This window comes from Rousettus aegyptiacus, unplaced genomic scaffold (genome assembly GCF_014176215.1).
Source record: "Rousettus aegyptiacus isolate mRouAeg1 unplaced genomic scaffold, mRouAeg1.p scaffold_m13_p_4, whole genome shotgun sequence".
Taxonomy (NCBI): Eukaryota; Metazoa; Chordata; class Mammalia; order Chiroptera; family Pteropodidae; genus Rousettus; species Rousettus aegyptiacus.
The window spans coordinates 88443708-88471536 of NW_023416307.1; the positions used below are offsets into that span (position 1 = coordinate 88443708).

Below are 27829 nucleotides of genomic sequence, written 5' to 3' on the forward strand. Positions count from 1 at the left end.
AGACAGCTTTTCTAGTTCTTATAATCTGAAGTCCATGGGCTCATAAGAAGACTGTGCATTGGCTTCAAAGTGTCTAAGTCTTCCAAAATTGACTGATTTCTTTCCATTTTCTTTCTCTGCATATAAAATATTTGGCACATACATTTGCTAAATATAAAAGCAATTATAGACATTATTATTAAATAGGACAAGATGAATTATAACTGATTTCAACATGCTTTTCAAATTTCTTATAATTCTGGCAGATTAAATGAAAAGTAGAAAATATATAGAGAACTCTGGCACAAAGCACTTGCAGAAATTCCTCTTATAAAAAAAAAGTTTTAAAATAAGCAAACATTCTGAACAAGAGTTCTTTTGTGAAACTGACAGCAAAAAAATGGCCCAGGGTAATGGTTTTGGGAAAATAAGGAGTATAACATATCACAGTCATCTTTCTGTGGCTCATTCTAGCAAGAGTCTGAAAGTCCAGACCTTGGTTAGAAATTGACTAAAGAATGCAAAGCCACGAGGTTGGTTGCAGAAGAGATTTGGAAGAAAAACTGTGGACACCAAGAACCCACAAATATGTCATATTTCCAAAGCAAGTGTCCAAATTTGGACATCACATGACTTTGACTTACAAAAACTTTTGTCAGATCTGCAGAGCTAAAGACCATGTTTATATCACACATACTTCTACTAGAGTTACTCATAACTCTGAGTCCCTGATTCTATAACTCTACCTTGGTAACCAACTTACTTAATATTAAATATATTTCACTTGGATGCTTAGCCGCTGGCTGGATACGAAACATCCCTAATGTTTGGCTAACTGAGGCAGCAGCAGCTTTGTGGTTAAATGTACGGGTTGTAGTGCCAGACCGCCTGAGTTTGAACAACTTTGGTTTCTCTGCCTACAAGTTACAGTGACCTGGAGTGAGTCACTTACCTTATGTATCTCACCTGTAAAGTGGAAATGCCATGAATGTTCTCTATTCAGATTTTTTGGTGGTGTTGTGAGGTTTAAATGAGTTGATTTTTGTTAAATACTTATAATAATATTGTCACAGAGTACAGCCTCAATAAATATAAGCTGCTGTTGTTGCTCTAAGAAGTTATTTCCCTAAATCAGCAATTCTCAAAATGTAGCTACATGGGAATCATCTGGAAGGCTTGTTAACACAGAGACCCCTAAAAACCCCAATCCCTGCAGCTTCTGATTAGTGGGCCTAGGACGAAACCAGAGAATTTGTATTTTTATCAAGGTCCAGTGTAATGCTAATGCTGTTGGTCCCCGGACCACTCGGTGAGGGCCACTGCCCTAAACATTCGTTCCAAACTCTCATCAAAAAGATCAATGCAATATAACTGGAGGGAGCGAAAGGTCATTTTAGTTATATTAATTCAGTGTTTATGAGTCAAAATATTGGGATCCCTGTCTACGACTGCAGGAGCTATTGCAAGAGACCTGAGTCGCTCGATGCGATTCTGGGGGTTGTCTTGTGCACGGTGGGGGTGGAGAAGAGGAAGGGGAAGGGGACCTAAATAGAAATAATACCATTTGTATCCAGTTGTCTGATAATCCATTTCACAAGAAAGGTTTCTCCAATTGGGCCAAACGGAAAATTCAAACGGCAGGTATCACGGGTTTTCATCGCTCTCTGTCTTCAGAAAGAACCTCGGAGAGCCACAGAACTGAGGACAGCCTGTGGCGATTAAAGCAAAACCTTAATGCAAGAGGCCCACCTGTCAGCAGGTGGAAGAGGAGAACGTGGTTCTGAAATTGTCGCCGATGAAACGGCCCTGGCCACCAGCCGGGACGTGCCTGGAGAAATCCCAGAGATTGGAAATCGAGGAGGAGACGCAGCAGGGGCGGACGCGAGGACGCATGGCGCGCTCTCAGAAATAAAGAAGCGCTTGGTCGCTTATCAGCCCTGTGCGGCGGAGCCCCTGCCGAGTCCCCAGACGCATCAGTCAGCGTCACCCCGCCCCTGCCACGCCTTCTTTCCCTCCGCTCTGGAAGGTCCCTGTGACCCGAGCGGCTGAGCCGTGGACACCACCAGCGGCGTAAGCCGATTGATTGGTCACCTGTGCAAAGAGGTGAGTGGCTCCGCCAATCCTTTCCCAAGAACGGGACTGACCCGCTCGCAAGGGGTTTGGCGTGGGAATGCAAGAGTCCTGCTGCCCATCCGGGTTGGAGGGGCGAGGGTCGGGTGGGAGTGGGAGGAAGCACCGAAGAGGGACGGAGATTAAAGAAAATTGGAGAAAGTCGCTTCTTCAGTGACCGATGCAAAGCAAAAGACACACCCTGAGCGAAGGTTAATCAGCAGATGGAAACCCTTATTTTGGGCGCCTATGGCAGGTTTGTCCAAAAGAGACAAATTAGGAGAAACTCCTGGAACCTGGGGTAAAATAGAGTGATGTAAATAGTTATGTTTAAACAACTTTAGGGAGATTTAAAGCACGCTGTTAAGGGAAGAGAAAGAAAAATTTTAAAACCTCCACTTTGACTTTTATTTTTGTGACAACAATTACAGTAAAGGAACCCATCACAGTATTCTGAAGTCGTGGAAGCGCCTCCAGGTCTCTCTCCAGAGTGCCACTCCCGAGCTGCAAGCCAAAAAGACTAAGACATTTGTTCACTTTGGGAGCAGAGAACTTTTCCTCACTCAGGTTTGGATACCATTTTCTACTTCCTGGGGAGAGTTTCTGTCTCTGTCTCTGTCAGGAGAGGATTCAGGACCAGGAAAGAAGAGCTCAGGTATTGTCAATTTCTATCCACTATCCATGATCTTCTAGATTTTTTTATTCTCTTAAACAGCTCTGTGAAATAGCTCTTATGCATGTGTACCCACTTCTGTTTTCTAGCTGAACAAGAGAATTACCTGCATCCTGTTTTTCCATTCTTTGCTTATCTAATGAAAAGAAGGTGGAAATACTGTTTCCAATCAAAGTTTATTTAAATTTTGTTGTAACCAGATGGCCACAGTAACAAAAGTGGTCATGTGATTAATCCTATATTAAATTTTAATTTGGGCTAAATTCTGTAATAATTCCATTATCCTTATATCTATAAAAAGTTAAAAGTAATTCAGCATCCATATTGTCTCTAGCATAGTTTATGGCCAAGGGATGGTTGGCTGGTAGAATCTAAAAGAAATTCTATTTTAGAACATTAAGATTTATAAATTATGAAGGTCACTTTTCTTAGAAAAGCATAATGAAGATTCTATTCCAACCCTGTATGTTCTGAATTTCAGGAGAAAATAAGATTTGGATTTTTAGGCTAGCCACACATGTGGGTTACAGATAACATTTTTCCAACAAGCTGAGCATATTTCTTCCCTGGTTATGCTCCCCCACCCCCATTGCCGACAGAGGAGAAGGCGAAGGGACCAAGGGAATAGGCAGAGAGATGTTCTAAACAGAGCAAAAGCAGATAGCATCATGCCTGTGAGGGGGCAGCATGGCCCACTGAAGTGCAGGTACAAGGCTCAAGCCCTCTCAGTGGGTCAGTTACTGTTGCTTCTGGTCATTGTTTGGCAGTGGAATGTGCAATATGCCTTTTTTGGCAAGGTCTTGAGAACATACTAGAAAGATTTATTCACCCTTTCAGTGGATTATTGTAGTTCATAAAAATGTTTTTGAAGAAGATTTAATAAAATTAAAACACAAATATTACACATTCAGTGTTAAAAAATGTTACAAAATTTAGTTTGATCAGATAGATACACACACATATATACACAGAAACAAACATACAATACATATAAAAGGCTGGAAGGTATCCAGCGAAATGTTAATGATTATATAAGTAATTAAAATTTTTTTTTACTTATTTACATGCATGTGTTAGTCTTATTATCAGTTTTTAGAAATAGTCTAAAAGAACTAATGTATAAACAGGAAACTAAGTTTTATGTATTTCACTTGTCACAATATCTTCATTATGGTTTTTATTTTCTCTTAATAAATCCCTAAGGAATAGGGATTGCTGCTTTTTATTAAGAATTAAAAAGCTCTTCACAACAATAAATATCCCGGCTGATCACAAAGCTCTATGTAAGGACGTCACACACTAGGGCTTTGTACAGGCTAAATTTTACCGTAAAAGTTATGAACAAAATTGGCTATTTTTGAGCCTTCAGGAACATCTCCAAGATTACTAGAGTTATTGTGTATGGTTAGACTGGGACTTTGTGAAAAGTATAGTTGTAACTCTGAGGTGTGATATTTTTTCAGGATGGAAGTGAAAGGCAGAGGAATCACCTGCCTGCTGGTCTCCTCCACTGTGATCTGCCTGGTGGCCACACCCGGGGGCAGGGCCTGTCCTCGCCGCTGTGCCTGTTATGTGCCTACAGAGGTGCACTGCACATTTCGGTACCTGACCTCCATCCCAGACAGCATCTCACCTAATGTGGAGCGTATCAACTTAGGGTGCGTGGGGGCCCTTGTCTTGTCCCCCTCACAAAGAGAGATTGTCACTGAAACACCCGTGATTTGGGGAGATTAACCACAATTGTTGCGATAATATTTCTCTTCTGAAATGAGTGCATCTTAAGTTTGTTAGAGCAATAAGAAAATTTTTCCTTGTAAACTTTCGCAGGGAGAAAGTTTTTCTAGAACCTGAAGTCACTCTGGGTAGGTCGAGGCCCATGACTGTAGAAAAGCTTTATTCTGGCTACATTTGTGCTGGAAAATAAGATAGCTCATGTATAGAATTAGGATTATAGCATATTAGTAAGAGAAGATAGGACAACTAGAAGTGTCCTCCTATACGTAAAAGATATACGTGACACGTCGAGTAGATCTTTTTTTAAGGCTCTTGGGCTCTTTTCCATGAAAACTGACTTATTCAAAATGCTTTAAAAAATGTATAGCTAATTAAATATACCAGAATGTGACTATATTTTAAAGGTTCATAAAAAACTGTGTATCTGAACATATGTGTAGTTGAACTTAATATCATTTATTTGACATAAGCGAGCACCTACTGTGCCAAACACATTGGATGGTACCGGAGATATAATGAGTAAGATATTATTCCCTTCTAGAAGCTAGGGGAGAAGATAGATATACTATAAGTACAATTTATTAAGAATCATAATAAAGCAAAGGGTGTTGGGAACAATCACTACTAATAATAGCTAACATTAATTGTGTGCTTACTACGTCCTGGCATTGAGCTAAGCACTCTTCAGGTGTTTATTCATTTAATCCTCATAACCTCTTTGGAGTATGTTCTATTATTTGCACTTCGTAGATGAGAAAACGGGCACAGAAAGGTTACTGATTTTATTCATGGTCTTACCACTACTAAGTGTCTGAGTTCATAATCATGGCCAAACGATTTGGCTTCAGAGCCCAGGTTCCTTAACTACTACTTTATAATGATAAATTCCCCCTGGGAGAGTGAGGAGACCCATTACAAAAGAATGGGCCAGGTCTTAACAGTGTTCACAAATAGAGAGGGTTAGAGTCAAGGCTTTCCAGCCTGAAGGAATAGCATATACAGAAAGATTTGAAAACGAGTGGGAATGTGGCATGTTCCCAGATGTGAATGAGTCCATGTAATGGAGACTGCGAGGACTGAGTAGAGGGTGGACCTTCTCTGGCATCTGGTGAATTTCAATAGTATTTCAAGCATTGGATTATCTTCTTAGAGCATAGGTAAAATAAGAGAAGCATACAGGCTGTGTGTGTGTGAGTTGGTTTTTGCTTTGACATGCATAGCCGACAGGCTTAGCGTATGCTTAGAATGACATTTTTATTTCAGGTATAATAGCTTGGTCAAACTGACAGAAACAGATTTTTCTGGCCTAAATAAATTGGAGTTACTGATGCTGCACAGCAATGGTATTCACACAATCCCGGCTAAGACCTTTTCGGATTTGCAGGCCTTGCAGGTAAGACCAGTGTGGGGAGGGGCAGGTTAAAGCTGTAAGAGGTACCTCCAAAAGCTGCCTGTTCTTACGGCATCCAAAAATCAACATTCTGTAAGTTATTAGTAGACATCAAGGGAGATGTCAAAGATCTGATTTCTTTTTAAATACAACAGAATGTGGAAATGAGAAAAAAAATTCAGAATTAAGTTTTCTCATACTTTAGGCTAGTAGGAAAAAAATAAAAAAAGAAAGCCCAGTGATTACTAAAACTTTTAAAATTGAATCCTGAAAGGCTAATTCTAGTTATATTCATCTGGCTACTGAATGTGGTTCCTAAAAATAAATTGTTATCTTAGACAGAAGTTAGCTTTCTATATATAGCAGTATACTTTTTTAGTTTGATTTTACTTATTTATTTATACGCTGCCTTATTCCAAAACTTTAAAAAGTTATGAAGACTTCCAAGAACACGTCAGGTATTGTGAGAATTATCACTCCAGTGAGAAAGTAAAAGGCAAAACAACGCTAAGGATAAGTAAAAGGAAGCACAGGGAAATGTAGATGTTATGATTAGTATGTCTGCCGTAAGTAGGACTTGAGGCTTTTGAAAGCTAACTCACAATTCAGAAGTTATTATTAATAAAAAACAAAACACAAAACTATTCTTCAGGAAAAGCACAACCACGTCTGATTTTAAATCAGAAAGAATGTCTCCCAAAGCTCCTGACAGAGTGCAATAGAAAAAGTCAGTAATATCTTTGTAGAAGATGTGTGTATAGAACCCTTGACATCATGCCAGTGCTGTGTAAAGGCACAAAATTCAGTCTAGGTATGGGATTCTGATGATTTGGCTTACTCAGGCTTTATTTGGAATGTGTGTGTTCAGAGGATTAAATGAAATACATTTCCTTCATGAAATTCCCCCACACATTTAAACTCACGACCAGCATTTCAACAGATATTGAGGACTACTGAGTTTGAGATTGTACTCCCAGGTAATATTTGGGGCCAAAGCTCTTCTGTATTGCCAATTTAATTTTTTTTTTTCTTATTAGGGAACTTGGTATTCTGGAAAAGCACTGTCAACAAAGATGACAGATTAGGTCAAATCAGGAAAAAATGATGAGAAAGCATTGTTTTTACTAGTGTTTATTTTTCTTTTCTTTTTTTGGGAGGGAGAATACCTTTATCTAAGTAACTGGGGAAAAATTGAAGAATACCCAAACACAATTGAAGCATTCAAAATTTGTTTATTTCAATTCAAAATCAATTAAAATCATATTACTCATAATAGCCAAAAAGTGGAAAACACTCAAATGTTCATTAACTGATACATGGAAAAACAAAATATGTTACAGGTATGTAATGAAATAGTACTCAACAATAAAAAGGATTGAAGCACTGATACATGCTAAACATGGATGGGTCCTAAAAACATTAGGCTAATTGTAAAAAGCTAGACATAAAAGACTACATATTGTATAATCCCATTTATTTGAAATGTCAAGAATAGGCAAATCCATAGAACAAACTAAATTAGTGGTTTTCTAGGGCTCAGAGGAGGAGGGAAATGACTGCTAATGAGAATCAGTTTGTACCTTGGGTGATGAAAATTTTCTAAAATTAAATAGTAGAGATGGTTGCACAATTCTATGAATATACTAAAAATCACTGAATTGTACATTTTAAAAAGATGAAGTTTATGCCTTGGGAATTATATATCAATAAAACAATTATAAACTTGAAGGATAAATTAAAATCAATGTTTGTCTTATAAAAAATTCAGGTTCAAGGAATCTTAAATTTACTTGAAATATCAAGATACTTAAAAAAACTTAGTATGGAAATTTTCAACTATATACAAAAGTTAAATAATACAATGAACCTCAGCGCAGCATATCCCAGCTTCAATAGTTATCAACAAATAACAGATTGTTTCACCTGTATCTTCATTCACCTCTTTTCCACTTCATTGCATTGTTTTAAAACAAATCTACAATATTATGTTTCACCTACAAGTACTTCAGTATAATCTCAATTTCAAGGAACATTTAAAAAATAACCACAATATTATTATATCTTACAATTTAGCAATAGTTTCTTAATATCCTCAAATGCTTGTCAGTGTTCTAATTTCCCTGGTATTCTCATATTTAATTTGCAACTAATTTGTTTGCATTAGAACTCAAAGAAGATACATGTATTACATTTTATTAATCTCAACATGTAGTTTATTGATATGCTTCTCTCGTAAAAATTCCTTTGACAAAATAAATGTGTTCTTTTTATTCTTAGGTCTTAAAAATGAGCTATAACAAAGTTCGTAAACTTCAGAAGGACACTTTTTATGGCCTCAGGAACTTGACACGGTTGCATATGGACCACAACAATATCGAGTTTATAAACCCAGAGGTTTTTTATGGGCTCACCTTTCTCCGACTGGTGCACTTGGAAGGAAATCGGCTCACTAAGCTGCATCCAGATACATTTGTGTCTTTGCGCTACCTCCAGATATTTAAGATATCTTTCATTAAGTACCTGTACTTGTCTGATAACTTTCTGAGCACCCTCCCTCGAGAGATGGTCTCGTATATGCCTGATCTGGAAAGCCTTTATCTTCACGGGAACCCCTGGACCTGCGACTGTCATTTAAAATGGTTGTCTGACTGGATACAGGAGAAGCCAGGTATCTGTACTGTTTCTTTCTTTGTCCTAACATAACAGAAGAAACCTGCCTGAAGATATTTTATCAGTAACAGGTGGAGGCTAAGGTAATTTAACTGGTAAAAAAAAATGAAGTCTTAATAATAATTCAGTGATAACTAATTCTCTTAATTCTTTAATGAACTAATCGTTCATTTTTTCAAAGGTCAGCTATCCATCATTATTGGCTTTTGGCAAAATTGGGGAATAAGAGATGTGTGTGTTATTTTTCCCTATTTACCATGAGTCATAAAAACCCTTCCCTCTTCTTATCTTCCTTCGGTCAAAACACGTTTTGGAGCTCTATTCAGGGTTCTTTATTAGGTGATGGAAATACCAAGGGCACTGTCTCTGCTCTAACCAGCCTTCTAGAGGATTACAGATGAGCAAACAGACAATCAGGGTGTGAAATGTGCTCTGATGGGGGAAATTAGAATTTACCATGAAGAAGTGAAGATCCATTCAGTCAACAAGTAGTTATCATAAATCTATGTACAAGATGCCACAGAGAACACAAGGATCCAAAACTGAACAAAACAGATTAAGGTCCATACCTTCGTGGACTTTGCATTCTTGTGGGGAAAATGGGCAAACAACTAATTATACTACTGATTATTAAAATCTGATTAAATAATTAAATGAATTAAGTCCTTAAGATGATAATTGAAAAAAATCTATTAATTTTGTTAGCAAAGAGGGATGGTCGTTGCTTTGAAAAGACTGATGGGAACTGTACTGCCATGTGCGGATGGATAAGTGGGAGGTGGGGTCACAGTCAGTTCTTCGGAGAGGTTTGGTTTGAGGGGAGGAGGAATGGGTGTCGGTCAGGTAGAAATGTGCAGTCACACAGGACTCTTCAAGCAGGAGGAAGATTTGAGCATGTTCAAGATGAAAAAAGATTGTTGAGAGGGAGAAGGTGACTATTGCAGAAAGAGCAGGTCATCGATTGAGCAAGTTTCCTAAGAAGTCTGGGGACACAAGATCCAGCCATAGCTGGAGAGATTTTCCTTAGGAGATAGGGGAAAAAAAGGACTAGCTGGGCATAGAGACAGGTGAGTTTCTGGGTGTGGTAGAGAAAAAAAGGAAATCATCATCTGATGGCTTTTCCTCCTTAGTGAAGTTGTAGGAGATGTGACCGGGGAAAGTGCTAGGAAGGAGTCAAGGTTGGTGGCTTGAGAAAAGTGGAAAAGGTTTAAAGTTGCTGCTGTGAAATATATTACAAACATATATATAATCATATATATGTGCATATATATATACAATCATATATACATATACACACACACACATACATACATATTGTAGTTAGTTAATATAACTAGCCAGTCAAAAGCTTGTCAAAAAACATTAGCTGAACATTGTGAAGTACTTTAGGCCAGTAGACACCAAGTTTGCTATCCAGGAGTTTAGAATCTTTAAGGTAAGTATGCTAAACACATAAAAAGACATTAAAGCTATGAATGAAAACCATCAAATACTTATATTGTGGATTTAATTCTATAGGAGCTCAGAGTCAGTGAAAATTAACTTCTGCCCTGGATAAAGGGGAGAGAAATTGGTCTAGTGCATAAAAGACACACTGAAGGGAAAAGGAGGGATAAGAGAGAGGGAAACAGGTAACAACGTATTCAGTTTGTGCTTGACATGGTGATAGGTGCTTTCTATTTATTTAAACCTCACAATAACCCTCAATTTATAGATGAAGAAACTGAGGCTTTGAAAAGTTAAGTATCTTGGGCTAGTCATTTAGACCCTTTATGCCTCAGTTTTTCTCACCTGTGATATAGGAATAAAAATAGAGAAAGAATAATTAAAATAATACATACAAAGTGCTTAGCACAATGTATGACACAAAGTGAGCACTCAAATATAACTTATAATTATTTTCACTGCCACTCAGTTCGCACAGCTAGGTAGAAAAGTAGAAACTCAAAGCCCAGATCTTTTTCTAAAATATGTTTGGGATGAAGAAACTGCTTTGTACATAAAAGCAAATAAAATAAGTTGCATGACAAGGGAGTGAATGGCCCAATTTGCCTGGCATGGAGTCAGTATAGACTAGAAGGTGTTTTGAATCCAACTTAAGGTAGCACTGACTACTGGGCTATATTGTCCGTACTTTATCCTATAGGACAAAAGGAAGATTTTATAGTGAAAGATTTTGAACACAGTTTCCCAATGAGATGCTCATTAGGGATCTTCGACCTGTGGGCATTGGCTAGGGTAGACTGGAGTGGGGAGAAAGAGGAGCCCAGTTAGGAAGTGCTCATGGTAGTTCATGTCTGGGGAATGATAAGTTGGACTATGAGTTGACCACACCTGAGCGTAGCTTCGTAGACATCTAAAAGGCAGTAGAAATTGAGTGGGGGATTCTCAATACTTTCAAATGCCATGGAGAGATAAAGGAGAGTGAGAAATGAGAAAGACCTACTAGATTTTCATGTGGTTGCTAGCTGGATTATAGAGGGAGGATGGTGAGCACATAGAGAAAACTTATCTGAGAAATCTGGCAGTGAAAAAAGAAGAGAAATAAGATGACACCCACGGAAGAAAACTGCATACCCAGAGAGAAAATGGTTCTATGTTCAGTTTCTACAGGGTGTCAAACCTACTTTCCATTTTGCTGATTACATGCTCTGGCAATAAAATCAAGCTAATATATTTTGTTAGCACCCAACATTTCATCAAGTAGAATATGCCACTGATTTGAAGACATCTAGTTATTTTATGTACTAGAGTCTAGGAATTGGTAAACTATGGCCCATGGGCCAAATGCAGCCCTTAACAAGCTTATGTAAATAGAGGTTTATCAGAACACAATTATGCCCAGTTCTTTACATTTCATCTACTGCTACTTCGATGTTATAGTGATATAGTTGAGTCATTGTGTCAGAGAACTATTGTACACACAACCTAAAATCTTTACCATATGTCCCTTATATAAAAAGTTTGCTGAGCCCGGCCCAAAGAACAAAGTCTGAACTCGTTTGCCTGCATGCCAGGTCTTCCCGGTGTACTCCTTGCCTGTTTTAGCCTCATTTTCTTCCTTTCCAATGTCTCAGTGGCCGTCCCATCCCAGACACACCTAAAGCTGTTTTATCACCCCATGTCTGCTGCTTCTCTGCCTGAAGTGCTTTCTTTCCTTTTCTGGCTGAGAGCCCACCAGCACATTCTGCTCAGTGCTCACCCTTTCTGGGAAGCCTGGCTGCTCCTCCACCGGCCCCGTCCATGTCAGAATAATTTCACCACTTCCGGTTTGCTCACTCTTTCGTTCTTGAATGAATAACATTTTATAATATTTATTAGTATTAGGTGCCCACTGTCTTTCCTATGTCTAATCTGTCTACCCTCAGAGGCACCTAGATTATGGCTAGAACATCATAGGGCCTCAAAAATTTTTGTTCAATTTATGTCTGGCTGCTTTTTCCATGCCTTCCTACATACCTCATAATTTCTTGTTTTAATGCCAAAGCACAGTATAATCTTAATAGAAGCATTTTAAGTGGCAAATTTAATATACGTATTACCAGCAGTGCATGCAACTCAGCTGAAGAGAAAATAAATAGCTGTGGCGGTGTTTGCGTATGTGCAGGGAGTGGCAGCTCTATCAAGACTGCCAGCTGTTCAGCTGCTGCTGTAAAACACCTGCAATTGTAAGATGCATCTCAATTTATAAGTTAAAATGTGGAAGAACTATGGTTTTAGAATTAGGTCTGCCAGCCTGCCTCTCTCTCTCCCTGCCTGCCTTCCTACAGTCTTTCCTGAGCATCCCTTAGCCAGGCCTGGGGACATGCAGATGAACAAGCGTGGAGCTTACAGTCTTGTACGAAGACAACTAGACAAGTCATTCTAATGGTGGGTGATGGGGACGGGGGGAGGGTAGAATAAGAGAAGTGGGGAGTAACAGAACATATAGCAGAGAGCCCATCCAGAGGAAGTACTGTTCCCGCTGGGCCCTGAAGGACGTAAATAGTTGGGCAGTGATAGAAGGTGTGTCAGACAGCAAGAGTGTGGGAAATGGAAACAACAGCACACGCTAGAGCCTGATAGGGCATGGCAGAGTTAAGGAATGTAAAGCATTTCTGTGTGACTGGAACCTAGAGTGTAGAGGGAGTGGAAGTGACATGATCAGATTTGCATCTGAGGCAAAATATCTAATGGCCAGGGCCCACTAACTCTGGCCCACATGCTAGCAATAGGCATATCAAGATATGAACATAATTCTGTGACAAGATTTAATTAAGCCAGAAGTCTGCCCTGTTCTCTGCTGTAGCAGGAGGGGTCTGAGCCCTGGGTACTGATAAGTACATAAGGGGTCACAGCTGGTTGGTTAAGTGGGGGACTAAGAAGAGGCCCTTGTGAGTGCTCGAAAGTTTGCAGGCTTGCCAGCTACTCCTCTGCACAGGTTTAGACTAAAATTTCCTGAAGAAAGCTGAGTAGGCAGATGTATGTGGCATTACCTGTCATAGCAAAGTACATACTGAAGCATTTGGAGTCCTTGGTCAGAGAGACTTTCTTAAGCCTTTGAGGGGTATTGCACACATGCAGGAAGGTGACATGACCCTGTCCAGTCACTCTGGCAAATGAGATCTTCTAAGAACTACAGTGCTGCTTTTAAATGTCTGTCCAATGCATGATATGGGAGCTACTACAGGGAACAGCGTGCAAGTCCCCAGCTGCTGCATTTAGAGTAAAGTAAAACTTTATACTTCTTACCAAGCATTTCAGTGACCATTTTTTAATTTTTTAAAAATAATTTTATTTTTCAGTTACACTTGGTATACAATATATTAGTTTCAGGTGTACAACATGGTGATTAGACATTTATATAACTTACAAAGTGATCACCCCAATAACTCTAGCACCTGACACCATACATAGTTATTACAATGTTATTGATTATATTTCTTATGCTGTACTTTGTATTCCCATGGCTGTTTTCGTAACTGCCAATTTGCACATCTTAATCCCTTCCTGTTTTTCACCCATCTCCCCACCCCCTCCCATCTGGCAACCAGCAGTTTATTCAATCTATGTTTGTTTCTGTTTTGTTTGTTCATAGATTTTGTATTGCAGATTCCACATTTAAGTGAAATCATATGGCATTTGTCTTTCTCTGACGTATTTCACTTAGCAAAATCACTCTAGGTCCATCCATGCTGTCACAAATGGCAAGATTTTACTCTTTTTTATGGCTGAGTAATATTCATTGTATTTATGTACCACATCTTTATGTGTTTACCTATCGATAGATACTTAGGTTGCTTCTCTCTCTTGGTGATTGTAAATAATGCTGCAATGAACATAGGGGTGCACACATCTTTTCAAATTTGTATTTGGGGTTTATTAGGATAAATACCCATAAGTAGAATTGCTGGGTCCTTCTTTATGTCTTGCTCTTGCTTTTTTTTTAATGTCTATTTTGTCTGATATAAGTATTGCTGCCCCAGGTTTTTCATTTCGATTTTCATAAAATACCTTTTTCCATACCTTTACTTTCAGTTTGTGTCTTTTGATCTGAAGTGGATCTCTTGTAGGCAACATATGTAAGGGTCTTCTTTTCTTATCCATTCAGCTTCCCTTTTGATTGTAGCCTTTAATCCATTTACATCTAAAGTAATTCTTCATAGGTATATAGTTATTGACAACTTATTATTATTTTTTGCATTTTTTTCCTTTTTCCTTCGTAAATAAGACCCTTTAACATTTCTTGTACTACTGGTTTGGTGGTGAAAAAAATCCTTCGGCTTATTCTTGTCTGAGAAATTTTTATCTGTCCTTTGATTTAAATGATAGTCTTATTGAGTAGTAATCTTGGTTGTAGGTACTTGCTTTTTATTACTTTGAATATTTTGTGCCAATCCCTCTGTCCTACAAAGATTCTGTTGAGAAATCAGCTGATAGTTTAATGGGAGCTCCCTTGGAGGTAAGTAACTGCTTTTCTCTTTTTTCTTTTGAGATTTTTGGTCTTTAACTTTTGACATTTTAATTATGATGTGCGTTGGTATGGGCCTCTTTGGGATCATCTTCTTTGAGACTCTGTACTTCCGGAACTTATGTATCTATTTCTTTTGCCAGGGTAGGGAAGTTTTCAGTCATTATTTCTTCAAATAGGTTTTTAATTCTTTGCTCCATCTCTTCTCCTTCTGGTACCTCTATGATTAAATGTTGGTTTGCTTGACTTTGTCCCAGAGGCCCCTTAAACTATTCTCATTTTTTAAAATCCTTCTTTTTTCTTGTTGCTGTTCTAATTGGGTGTTCTCTGCTACCTCATTTGCCAAATCACTAATTCGATTCTCTGCTTCACCCAATCTACTTTTGATTCCCTCTAATATATTCTTCATTTCTGACTGTTTATGTTTTCTCTCCATCTTTATGTTTCCTATCTCTTTGTTAAAGTTTCGCTGAGTTCATCTACTCTTTCCTTAAGTTCATTGTGCCATCCTAATAACCAGTATTTTCAACTCTGCATTGGTAGATTGCTTGTCTCCATTTTGTTTAATTCCTTTTCTGGTGTTCTATTCTATCCTTTCATTTTGGACATGTTGCTTTGTATCCTCATTTTGGCTGACTCTCTGTTTCTATGTATTAGGTAGATTTGCTATGTCTCCCCATCTTAGCAAAGTGGTCTTATATAGTAGATGTCCAGTGGGGCTCAGTGTTGCAGTCTCCCTGGTCACCCGAGCTGGGTGCTCCAGGTATGTCCCTTGTATGGGTCATGTGTGCCCTCATGTTGTAGTTGAGCCTTGATTGCTGTTGGCACATTAGTGGGACTATTGACCCTCAGGATGACTGGCTATAAGGAATGGCCATGTCTACAGCAGAAGAGCTATGTGAAGGACTAACCCTATGGAGCAGGACTCACTTTAGCAGGGCTCTGGTGCCTGCTCAGTCTGCTCTATGGATCTGTCATTTGTGTAGGGGGTTGTGTGATGCTCTGGTATGGTCTGGAGCTGGCCACAGGGTGTGTTCATTCTGGGGCCTTTTGGGAGGGGCTCTGGTGCAGGCCAAGGTTAGCCACTGCATGTGCCTAGCCAGGGCCACCCAGTAAGAGCTACAAAGTGATCTGTAGTTAGTTGCTGCTTGTGCTGGACATGAAGGTGCCCGGGAGAGGCTAAGCAGTGAATCAAGGCTGGCTGCCACTAGTACTCAGTTTGGGGCCACTGAGCAAGAGGTATGAGGCATGCTGAGGCTAAATGCTGCTCGTTTGGGGTTTATGAACCTTTGAAAGATTTTAGGAAAGTCTGTAGCATGAACTGAGACAGAATGTTTGTATGGAAAAGCCACGGGAAGTGGCTTCGGTAGGCCTGTAAGTTGGATGGGGTCAGGGTCTCAGGGAATCACCATGGTAGGTGAAAGGTCTTAAGCCAGGTTGATGGAGACTTGGATATGGTGGCCACCTGAGCCTGCAGGCTGTGTGTGGGGAGGACTCAACAAAGGAACATTGGCATCTTCCAGCACTTCTGTCTTATAGAAAACTGCTCTTCTAGCCCTTGCCCTAAAGACAGAGAGTTTAGCCCCTCCTTATTTATCTCTGGTACTTTTCAAGCTGTTACCTCAGTTTTGGAGCTCAGAGTGAGTAAGTCCCTCAGCAAGTAAGTATGTGTGCTGACCCTTTAAGAGGAATACCTGGGACTCCAGCAGTCTTTTGTCTCATTCAGCCACAATCCCTGCTGGTTTTTACAGCCAAAAATTATGGGGACTTCTCTTCCTGGCCCTGGAATCCTGGGCTGGGGAGCCCTGTGTGGGGCTGGTACCCCTCACTCTTCAAGAGGGTCTCTGCAGCTGTGATATCCCTCCCGATTCTTAACCGCCACAGGTGAGTGTGGAGCCTGCCCATTCTGCAACTCTACCCCTCCTACCAGTGGCTTCTTTGGTTCATTAGTCTTCAGGCAGTTTCTCATGAATGGTTGTTCTGTAGTTTAGCTGTAATTTTGATGCAGTTACACAAGGAGGTGAGCACAGCATTTTCCTATCCACCATCTTGACCAGAAGCTCAGTGACCAGCCACTTTAAATAGGTCACCAGAGCAGTCTTTTTTTAAATGACCAAGTATGTGATGTTCAAATACCTGAAAGAGGAGGCTTCAATTATTTGGAAAGGTTTAGGCTGATCCTAGTGCTGCAAAACTTTCAGGCTTTGGATTTCGCCAAAATTTCAGACCTTTAAAGGGCTGTCCCTCCGTTTGGGTACAATGTTCTCCCTCTTCATTAAACCTGATCCTCCTCTAATAAGTCTATGCCTACCTCAATTAATCCAGTTACCAAAGTCATACCGTGTCTTTCTTCACTCTTCCACTCAATCACCATCCATGTTCGACCAAATTCTCAAATACTGATTGGTTCTACCTACTTCATCATCTCCCACATCCATCTATTTCTCTTCATTCCTATTACTATTAAGCTAGAGCAAGCCAAGACACTTTGTAGCTCAATCATTGTTCTTTTGGATAATGGAAAGCAATGTGTATTTTTAATGATATTCAAGGGCTTATGAATAATAATTTATCAATCAATGGAGTTCTAGAACTCATAAAACATTAAAACGAGCAAATAGAACTAAACTACTGTTAATAAAAGTAACAAACATAAGCATATCATTTTTTCCTTAGATAAGGAAACTATTTGTATAACTGATATTTACTAAGTAGCATCTATAAATCAATCAGACATTTGTTAGGCATGGGAAATACGACAGTGAACAAAACAAAATCTTTTTGTCTATGAATATGACAGAATATATAAACAATATACTTTTTAGAAATCAACCCAAAGACAAAAAAAGTAAGAAATTTTCCATAATTTCAAATAATTGTTTCAAATTATAGTAAAAGCTGTTTTTTCAAAATGCTCAGACATTAATTCATAAAGAGGCCACAATTGGCAATAATTCAGTTGTCATTTTTCCTAGATATAATAAAATGCAAAAAAGACAGAAGTCCTTCCAGTCCTCAGCAATGTCCACTTTGCACGAACCCCAGGACCTCTGAAGGCAAGCCCTTAGCAATGGTCCCAGCTGCAGGTTTCCTGTGTGTCAAGCCAACCATTGACCCATCTTTGAAACTGAAGAGCCTGACTATTCTGGAAGATAGTGGTTCTGTATCCATCTCTCCCCAAGACTTCATGGCACCCTTTGGCTCCCTCATTTTGAATATGACGGACCAGTCTGGAAATGAAGCTAACATGGTCTGCAGTATTCAAAAGCCTTCAAGGACATCATCCATTGCATTCACTGAAGAAAATGACTATATTGTGCTAAATACATCATTTTCCACATTTCTGATGTGTAACATAGATTACAGTCACATTCAGCCAGTGTGGCAAATTCTGGCTTTGTACAGTGACTCTCCTCTGATACTAGAAAGAAGCGACTTGCTCAGTAAAACACCACAACTTTGCTACAAATACAAACAGGGAGCTCCTAAGCCCGAAGATATCTTTACCAACATAGAGGCTGCTCTCAGAGCAGATCCCCCTTGGTTAATGCAAGACCAAATTTCCTTACAGCTGAACAGAACTGTTACCACACTCAGTACATTGCAGATCCACTACTCCAGTGATGCTCAAGTCACTCTACCAAGGGCAGAGATAAGGCCAGTGAAACACAAGTGGACCATGATTTCCAGGGATAATAATTCTAAGCTAGAACGTACTGTTTTGGTTGGTGGGACCATTGACTTAGACTGCCCAGGCCAAGGAGACCCCACCCCACATTTGGAATGGCTTCTAGCTGACGGGAGTAAAGTGAGAGCCCCTTATGTTAGTGAGGATGGACGAATACTGATAGACAAGAGTGGAAAACTGGAACTCCAGATGGCTGATAGTTTTGACACAGGTATATACCACTGCATAAGTACCAATTATGATGATGCAGATATTCTCACCTATAGGATTACTGTGGTAGAGCCCTATATAGAATCCTATCACAAAAATGGGGCTCATCATACCGTTTTTATTGGTGAAACACTTGACCTTCCATGCCATTCTACTGGTATCCCAGATGCCTCTGTTAGCTGGGTCCTTCCAGGAAACACTGTGCTCTATCAGTCCTCAAGAGAGAAGCAGATTTTTAATAATGGCACACTAAGAATATTACAGGTCACCCAAAAAGACCAGGGTCATTATTGCTGTATTGCAGCCAACCCATCGGGGGTCGACCTTTTGATTAACCAAGTTTCGGTCGAAATAAAAGGGCGAAGGCCAATGGAGCATGATGTAGAAACAGATGGATCTGGACTTGATGAGTCCAATCCCATTGTTCACCTTAGGGACCCACCAGCCGCACAGCTCCCTACATCTGATCCAATGGTAGGTGAGGCTGGAAAACAAGTCTCAAGCATAAGTAAGAAGCACAGCTATCGGGAGTTAATGCACCGGCGGCATGGAGATTCAACGAACCGACGTTTTAGGGAGCATAGGAGGCAGTTCCCTTCCTCTGCTCGGAGGATTGACCCACGACACTGGGCGGCACTTCTGGAGAAAGTTAAAAAGAACACTGTGCCAGAGAAGCGAGAAAATACCACAGCAAGGCCACCTCCACTTGTCACCCAACTCCTGAAAATACCTGGCGAGGAAGCAGACTCTTCAGGCATGTTCCCTCTAGATGAGGAATTCATGGCCCTGGCGACGGAAGTTCCCGATGTTCTGGCCAGGACAATGACTGCCAGTTCCAGAAAAAGATCTGATAGCCCTGTGACAAGTATAATGACTGGTACCGAAGTCTCCCCAATTAGGAGTCCACAAATGCTACCACCTGAAAAGGCAATAGGTTTCAAACTATCTACTACTACTAAAACTACAGCCCAGTCAAAGTACTTAAACTCAACTACATCAAGCAAAATGCAAGGCACAAACAACCCAAATTTAACCACTGTCTTTCCTCTGCTACCTGAAACAACTCGGCTTCAGGATGCTGATGGCATGGGGAGAAGAAGACAGCATTTGCAAAGTGCACCCGCAATAACAGTGGGACCTGTGATCGAAGATGTCAATACCAAAATACTTAGTAGTGCTAACGGCAAAGCTGATATATTCTTAGGATCAGAAAACACCATGGATGGTCATCAGACATCTGTAACAGGAGGTAGTGAACCCAGGAGCAATCACTTCTATCCTCGCAGTCCTCAAAAGCTTGGCACCTCAAGGCTCCCTTCAGGCCCACACACTGCTGCTCATTCTCAGTTACAGATTCCTAGAAATAGCACAGCTAACATCCCACTGTCCAGACGCTTTGGAAAGCGGAGGAAAGTTTGGGGCAGGGGACGAATTATCAGTTCATATAGGACTCCAGTTCTCCGACGGCATAGGTATGGTTTTGTGAAGACAACAGTCAGGGAGTCTTCAAAAGAAAGCGCCACTGCATTTCCAGCTGCACAGATCAGTGCAGTGTGCCCATCCTGTTCTCTCAGAGAAGGGCTCACCACTGCTGCAGCTGCCTTGTCTTTCTCAAGTTCTTTCCCCTTCATCCTCCCCAAAGTTGACATTGCCAGAGTCGCAGCAGCAGAGTCTCCAACTCTAGTCCGCAATCCATCATTACTATCGGAGAACAAACCAAATGTAGATATTGAGAAAACAACACCCACAATGAAATATTTCCGTGCTGAAAGTACCCAAGTAACTCCAATTGGTACAGTCATGACTCATGCCTCAACATCTGTATCTATGGAAAAAACTCACATACGAAATAATGGTTCCCCAAGTGTGTCTAACACCAGTGAAGCTGAGAGAGATTCAGTGATTATATCTCCACTTCCAGGTCCCACCACCAAGACATCTATGCCTACTACTATAGCCATTACAACATTTTCAAGAAAGAAAATTCCTTGGCATCAGATGTTTGGAAATAACTATATCCAAACAGAGAGATTAAAGAATCAGCATAAGTTTGGTTCACAGAAAAGCACAGCCACGATGCTTCCTAAAATATCTAACGTTTCCCTCTTCCCCTTCACAATGCACTCAGCAAATGTGATGCAAATTCCGTCTGTAACACTGGCTACAACTCACCACAGTCGCACCGAAACACACAACCCTATGAGTCTTCCCACAGTGAAGGAGCTGCCTTTCCCATCACCTGTTTACCCTACACTTCCTGGTATCTTAAGCAAGGAATCCAGTACAAATTTCATATCAGTGCAAACAGCCACACTGACAACGCTTCCTACTGCCCCTGCATCTATCAGTATCAATAAAGCCCAAATAGCCAGGCCTAGGACACAAAAAGTACAAAGCAAAAAGGAGCCTCAGAAGAACAGGAATGCCCCAAACAGTTTTCCCCACCAGAGTTCTGGCTTCACTACATCGACTGCTGTGATACTTCCTGTTCCAACTGCAGCGAGAACTTCAGCCAAGCCCAGTGTTTCTGCTTTCACTCAACCCTCCCTAGAAAACACCAAAGGAATTTCAAGCACAATTGATCATTATCCAAGAACACTTAATCGGACAGATTTAATTAAAGAACCACCCCAAGAGAGTACTCAGACTTTGAAGAGCACAACTGCTTCTGAAACCACTTTGTCCAGCAAACTACACCAGAGGACCACAACTAGAAACACAACCATTAGACACTCCACCGTGCCACCATTCCTGAGCAGCAGTGCCTCTCCAATGCTAATTCCCACCTCCCCTTCCTTGAGTAATCAAAATGCACTTACTGACCACGTGGCAACTCCCATTTTCCAGATGACGACAAATATGGCGGTCAAGCTGCATGAACCCTCAAAGCACAATGCCGATCCACAGCAATTGGCAGAAAAGGTTGCAGCATCTTCCAAGGTTCATCCAAATGCCAAATTCACAACTGGAACCACCTACTTTATGTATTCCAATCTGTTACATTCTACTCCTATGCCAGCGCTAATAACAGTCAAACCATTGAATTCTAAATTGACTCCTCTCTGGTCAGGAAACCACTTTTGGCACAAGTCATACCCAGAAATTGCTGAAAAAGGAAAAAAGCAAGGAGTAAGCATGTTGCCCACTGTAGGTTTGCCAGAGGACGCTACTCATGCTTCAAATTGGGATATACAGAAGACTGCAAAGAAGAGTCATTTTGATAAGACACTGGTTCAAAAAATAACTCCTGAACTTCCCACCGAGCCTTTGTCTAGGAATATATTTGAAAGGCCCAGACTAATTGGAGGGAAAGCAGCAAGTTTTACTGTTCCAGCTAACTCAGATGCCTTTCTTCCTTGTGAGGCTGTCGGAAATCCCCTGCCCACCATCCACTGGACGAGAGTCTCATCAGGTATTTAAAACAGTTTCTTTACACTTAGTTACAAAACAATGGAAAGATTGTGTTTCAGGGTTACACATCCAAAGAACCTCAGTTTCAAACTTCCCCAAGATGTAGAATCTATTAATATCCTCAATCAGCATTTGCTACATGGCATTAGTGCTCTTCAGGTGTAAAAACATATGCTAATTATTGAAACACTTTGAAAGCAGATCCAAAGAAATGGGACTTGAAAGAGAGAATTGTCATTGAATTGTTTATCTTTTAAATTAAAATTATGGGTATAAAAAATTCCAGAAATAATTTTAGCAGTGTGAAGTCTAGGTGTCCTAATTTTAATTTTGAATATGTTTGTTCTTAGTAGCCTAACAAAAAGATAACTTTCCTCTTGAGACTGCCACTTGAACAATTTGATTTCTGTCTCAGCTTTGATGAACTATAGCTATTAATTTCTTTCTTTTATCAGGACTTGATTTGTCTAAAAGGAAACGGAATGACAGATTCCAGGTGCTCCCCAATGGCACCCTGTCCATACGGAGGGTGGACATTCAGGACCGTGGACAGTACCTATGCTCAGCATCCAACCCATTTGGTACAGACCGCCTTCACATCACTTTGTCCGTGGTTTCCTATCCCCCCAGGATCCTGGAGAGACGGACCAAAGAGATCACAGTCCATTCTGGAAGTACTGTGGAACTAAAGTGTCGAGTAGAAGGTAGGCCAAGCCCAACAATTTCCTGGATCCTCGCAAACCAAACAGTGGTCTCAGAGTCATCCACGGGGAATAGGCAGGCCCGGGTGACAGCTGATGGAACGTTGGTCATCCACAATATCAGTGTTTATGACCGGGGCTTTTACAAATGCATGGCCCGGAACTCTGCTGGCCAGGATTCCCTGCTGGTTAAAATTCAAGTCATTGCAGCCCCACCTGTCATTCTAGAGCAAAAGAGGCAAGTCATTGTGGCGACTTGGGGTGAAAATTTGAAACTGCCCTGCACTGCAAAAGGAACTCCTCAGCCCAGTGTTCACTGGGTTCTTTCTGATGGCACCGAAGTGAAGCCACTACAGTTTATCGATTCCAAGTTGTTCTTATTTTTAAATGGGACTCTGTACATAAAAAACATAGACTCTTCAAACAGGGGCACTTACGAGTGCATCGCTACCAGCTCCACTGGCTCTGAGAGAAGGGTGGTAATTATTACAATGGAAGAGCGAGAGACCATCCCCAGGATAGAATTTGCATCCCAGACGTGGAATGAGGTGAATTTTGGAGAGAAATTACTACTGAACTGCTCAGCCATTGGAGAACCTAAACCCCAAATAATCTGGAGGCTACCATCCAAGGCTGTCGTTGACCAGTGGCACAGGTAAACCACACCTTTGTGTTGAAATTATCTACTTAGCTATACATCTTCTGAAATGGAAAAAGTGATCCAATGAGTTTGAGAGCCCATAGACCCTGCACATAAAAGTAACTCTCTAAAGAGACCTAATCCCTTTTGAGATTAATATACATTATATAAAACTAAGCTTCTTAAATGCCTAACTCTAAGGGCCGATTTCTTATTGAGTTTATATAGTTAAACACAGAATACAAGTTCATTTGCTTTCATAGTTGTGATAGTTTTAAAATAGCAACTGTGTATATGTATTCATAATTTCTCAACCTCAGAAGAATTTTTGTAATTCAATAAAACTTCTGGAAGGTGTACTCCATTATTTCATCCTTCAAAGTCTCTTATGAAACATTTTAAATTTTAGTATAATCTGTGCTTCTATCTTAAGTTGCAAAGCATGTTATGAAAGTCACAATAACCTCCACAAAGTGAGATGTATTCAGGGCCTCCATCACTCCCATGTTGTCAGGCATATACACACTTTCTCTAATATGCTCTGCTACAGGCTTATGGATATTTTTATCTGGCTTTCTGTGGAGATTAAATCGTCTTTAAAAAGTAGTAACTGCATCTTATGAGTTGCTAATTAATTTTTTCTATTTGCATGACTTTGTGCAATGACTTTTCATAATGACAGAAAAGGTGAGAACAAGTATTTCTATTTTATATATTTGCTTTTCATTAGTAGAAAATATCCATGCTGGAAAAAATTTAACAAAATAGATATGAACTTATGCTGTAAGGTGAATAATTTTTTTCTACTGTCACACTGTAAGTTGGTATTTAATATAATTAATGAATTTAACTTGTGATTTTTCAATTCAAATGCTAATTTTCAAGTTTTTCTAAATCATCGAAATTATTCGACCAGATGTTAAAATTAGATTTAAAATGAAAAAATACTGAGCTATGAATTATAAACTTTATAAACAACATGTTTACTATATGTGTAACCTTTTATGGCATCAAATATTTTCAATGCTTTGTTTTTACATTTATTATATCAGCATGTTTCCTTTTCTGCCTTCAAGCAATTATAAGCATTTCATTAATGTTGAATGGCAGTTCTTTTTTCTGAAATTATTGCATTTAAATACATTCCCAGACACATGGGGACACATCTTAAATTAGGTCCTACATCATTCTGATGCAGGCGATGAGACCTGCGCTGGGAACTACACTGACAGCAGTGGTTCTCAGACTTTGCTGCACAAGAGAACCAGCCAGAACACTAAGAATTCTAACGTCAAGGCTACATTCCACACCAGCTATGTCAGAAATCCCAGAGGTGGGACCTGGGCATCAGCACTATTTTATACTACCCAACTGATTTCAATGTGCATCCATGGTTGAGAATCAGTGCCTTTAATGGGATTAGTAAGGACAGATAGCTGGCAGCGCTGTTGCATGGTGAGAACCAGGCCTGTGACCTGAAGGAAGTTACTAAGTCTCACTAGATATCATTTTTTTTTTTTTCCCTAGCTGCATAGTGGGGAACGACTTAAATATCTAAGTTTCTGGCAGTTCCATTCCCTTTATTAAGTCTATCCATTACGATTTTACCTTGGTTTACATGCCAGGAAACTGTCTTCCACACTTTAAACAAACAAACAAACAAATAAAAAAAAAGATAACACCAGCACCTTTTGTCATGTTGTACTCTAATACTCTCCATACTTCTATTATATGTTTGCTAGGGAATAAAAAATGACTTGAGGCTGTTAGACTTGGAAAGATTGTTCACACTTTTCTCTCCAGTTTCACTTAACTGCTTAGTTCAGGTTGCCAAAATAGTAGAAGACGTGTAGATTTTCACCCATGGGCATTCGTAATCACGTTTTTTAGCACCAACTTAACATCATTCTAAAAAACTAGATTTAGTTTTACCAGGGAAGATCTGCCATCTGGTGGTTCAGTGTGTTAATGGCAGGCTGTGTAGTAGCTTCAGGGAGGAAAATGGTGTTCCACACAGTTGAACATAATGCAAGGACCAGTCACTTTATAGCTGGTTGCAAAGGACAGATGCTACAGCGAGCTTCTATCTCGTAAATCTTACACTGCCATTTTCTCTATATAACAAAGTAGGACTTATTTTTCTAACCAAATAACTCCAAATGTTTTACTGCAAATATCTTCCTAAAAAGTAATCTAGCATCTTTTTTGACAAGTTCTTCTATATCGACATATATTACAGACTATTTGATGTGTAAAGTAGTCAAGTCACGTGTCTAGAAAACCAGTATTTCTAGCATTTTCCTCACCATTAGAATGATTTCAAAAAGTCACCACGCGAAGGAGATTCATGTGAAGTCCATGTGACAACTATTAATTTGCATGAAATTACACCTATTCAGTTAGATAATTTCATCTTTCAGCAAATGGCTTGGAAGAACAGTAAATAAGTTAGTACTAATTTTAACTTTAAAAAAATGTCCATTAGGCTATCCCTGTGTAAATAAGACAACTCCCTTGCCCCCATCCCTTACTAAGCTGTACACTGAAATGAGTCTCCTCTTTTTTAGAATGGGCAGCCGAATCCACGTCTATCCAAACGGATCCCTGTTTATTGGATCAATAACAGAAAAAGATGGTGGTGACTACTTGTGTGTGGCAAGAAACAAAATGGGGGATGATCTGATACTGATGCATGTTAGCCTAAGACTAAAACCTGCCAAAATTGATCATGGGCAACATTTTAAAAAGCAAGTGTTTCATGGGAAAGATTTCCAAGTCGATTGCAAGGCTTCTGGCTCGCCAGTGCCCCAGATATCTTGGAGTTTGCCTGATGGAACGATGATAAACAATGCGATGCAAGCCGATGACAGTGGCCACCAGATTAAGAGATACACGCTTTTTGACAATGGAACCTTGTACTTCAACAAAGTGGGGATAGCAGAGGAAGGAGATTATACTTGCTATGCCCAGAATACCCTAGGGAAGGATGAAATGAAGGTCCACCTAACAGTAATAACAGCGGCCCCACGGATCAGGCAGGGTTACAGGGCCAACACGAGAATCAAGGCTGGAGACACAGCCATGCTGGACTGTGAGGTCACTGGAGAACCCAAACCAAAAACATTTTGGCTGCTGCCTTCCAGTGACATGATTTCATTCTCAAAAGATAGGTACATATTTCACGCCAATGGGTCTTTGTCCATCAACAAAGTCAAACTGCTCGATTCTGGAGAGTACGTGTGCGTTGCCCGAAATCCCAGTGGGTATGACACCAAAATGTACAAACTAGATGTTGTCTCCAAGCCTCCATTAATTAATGGTTTGTACACAAACAAAACTGTCATTAAAGCCACAGCTGTGAGGCATTCTAAAAAGCACTTGGATTGCAGAGCTGAAGGGACACCATCTCCTCGAATCATGTGGATCATGCCAGACAATATTTTCCTCACAGCCCCATACTATGGAAGCAGAATCACAGTCCATAAAAATGGAACCTTGGAAATTAGGAATGTAAGGCTTTCAGATTCAGCGGATTTTATCTGTGTGGCTCGGAATGAAGGTGGCGAGAGTGTGCTGGTGGTACGGCTGGAAGTTCTGGAAATGCTGAGAAGACCGACGTTCAGAAATCCATTTAATGAAAAAATAGTTGCCCAGCTCGGCAAGTCCACAGCGTTGAATTGCTCCGTTGATGGAAACCCACCACCTGAAATAATCTGGATTCTACCAAATGGCACCCGATTTCCCAATGAACCACAAAATTCTCAGTATCTGATAGCAAGCAATGGTTCTTTTATCATTTACAAGATGACTCGGGATGACGCAGGAAAATATCGGTGTGGGGCAAGAAATAAAGTTGGCTATATTGAGAAATTAATTGTATTAGAAATAGGCCAGAAGCCAGTTATTCTTACTGATGCATTAGGAACAGTTTACTGTATCAGTGGAGAGTCTCTGTCACTGCATTGTGTGTCAAATGGAAGCCCTAAGCCAAATGTCAAGTGGACTGTACCAAGTGGTTTTACAGTAGACAGGCCTCAAATTAGTGGAAAATACATATTGTATGAAAATGGGACCTTAGTCATCAAAGAAGCAACAGCTTATGACAGAGGAAACTATATTTGTAAGGCTCAAAATAGCATTGGCCATGCACTGATTACTGTTCCAGTAATGGTTGTAGCCTACCCGCCCCGAATTACAAATCGCCCACCCAGGAGCGTCCTCACAAGGACAGGGGCGGCTGTGCAGCTCCACTGTGTGGCCCTCGGGATTCCCAAGCCGGAAATCACATGGGAGTTGCCTGACCACTCCCTGCTCTCAATGGCAAATAAAGGGAGGACACATGGAATTGGGCCTCTTCACCCGCAAGGTACCCTCGTCATTCAGAACCCTCAAACCTCAGATTCGGGGATATACAAATGCACAGCAAAGAATCCACTTGGCAGTGATTCTGCAACAACTTATATTCAAGTAATCTGATATGAAATAAAATGAAATTGAACAAAATCAACATCTGGACAGTTTATTTTTTGGAAGAAATTTAATCAAAGGCAGCCATAGGCATGTAAATGAATTTGAATACATTTACAATATTAAATTTATAATGGACATGCAAAAAAAAAAAAAAGACTTGTAAATAAATGCATTATGAACCGATACTGATTTCTTCAATGAATC

General features: G+C 40.1%; 1 protein-coding gene across 2 annotated transcripts; it reads left to right on the forward strand.

Moving 5' to 3' along the window:
* The first annotated feature begins 848 nt into the window (after positions 1–848).
* Positions 849–27808, forward strand: IGSF10 (immunoglobulin superfamily member 10). Of its 2 annotated transcripts, none has more exons than XM_016156449.2 (9): positions 849–918; positions 1654–2082; positions 2520–2743; positions 4225–4419; positions 5759–5888; positions 8163–8553; positions 17481–21815; positions 22270–23170; positions 25723–27808. In XM_016156449.2, the coding sequence occupies exons 4-9, from the start codon at positions 4226–4228 to the stop codon at positions 27629–27631; spliced, it is 7860 nt and encodes a 2619-aa protein (XP_016011935.2). In that variant the 5' UTR covers positions 849–918; positions 1654–2082; positions 2520–2743; position 4225; the 3' UTR covers positions 27632–27808. The 2 variants fall into 2 exon arrangements, with proteins under 2 accessions (XP_016011935.2, XP_016011936.2); XM_016156450.2 differs by having other exon boundaries at positions 2520–2655; positions 25723–27797.
* Positions 27809–27829: the final 21 nt, after the last annotated feature.

Bases quoted from the DNA above. Each gene is read 5' to 3' on its own strand.
- IGSF10 (XM_016156449.2), top strand. From the start codon at position 4,226: ATGGAAGTGAAAGGCAGAGGAATCACCTGCCTGCTGGTCTCCTCCACT. The intron at 4,420-5,758 runs GTGCGTGGGGGC...TTTTTATTTCAG, and splicing joins GTGGAGCGTATCAACTTAGG to GTATAATAGCTTGGTCAAAC. The intron at 23,171-25,722 runs GTAAACCACACC...CCTCTTTTTTAG, and splicing joins GTCGTTGACCAGTGGCACAG to AATGGGCAGCCGAATCCACG.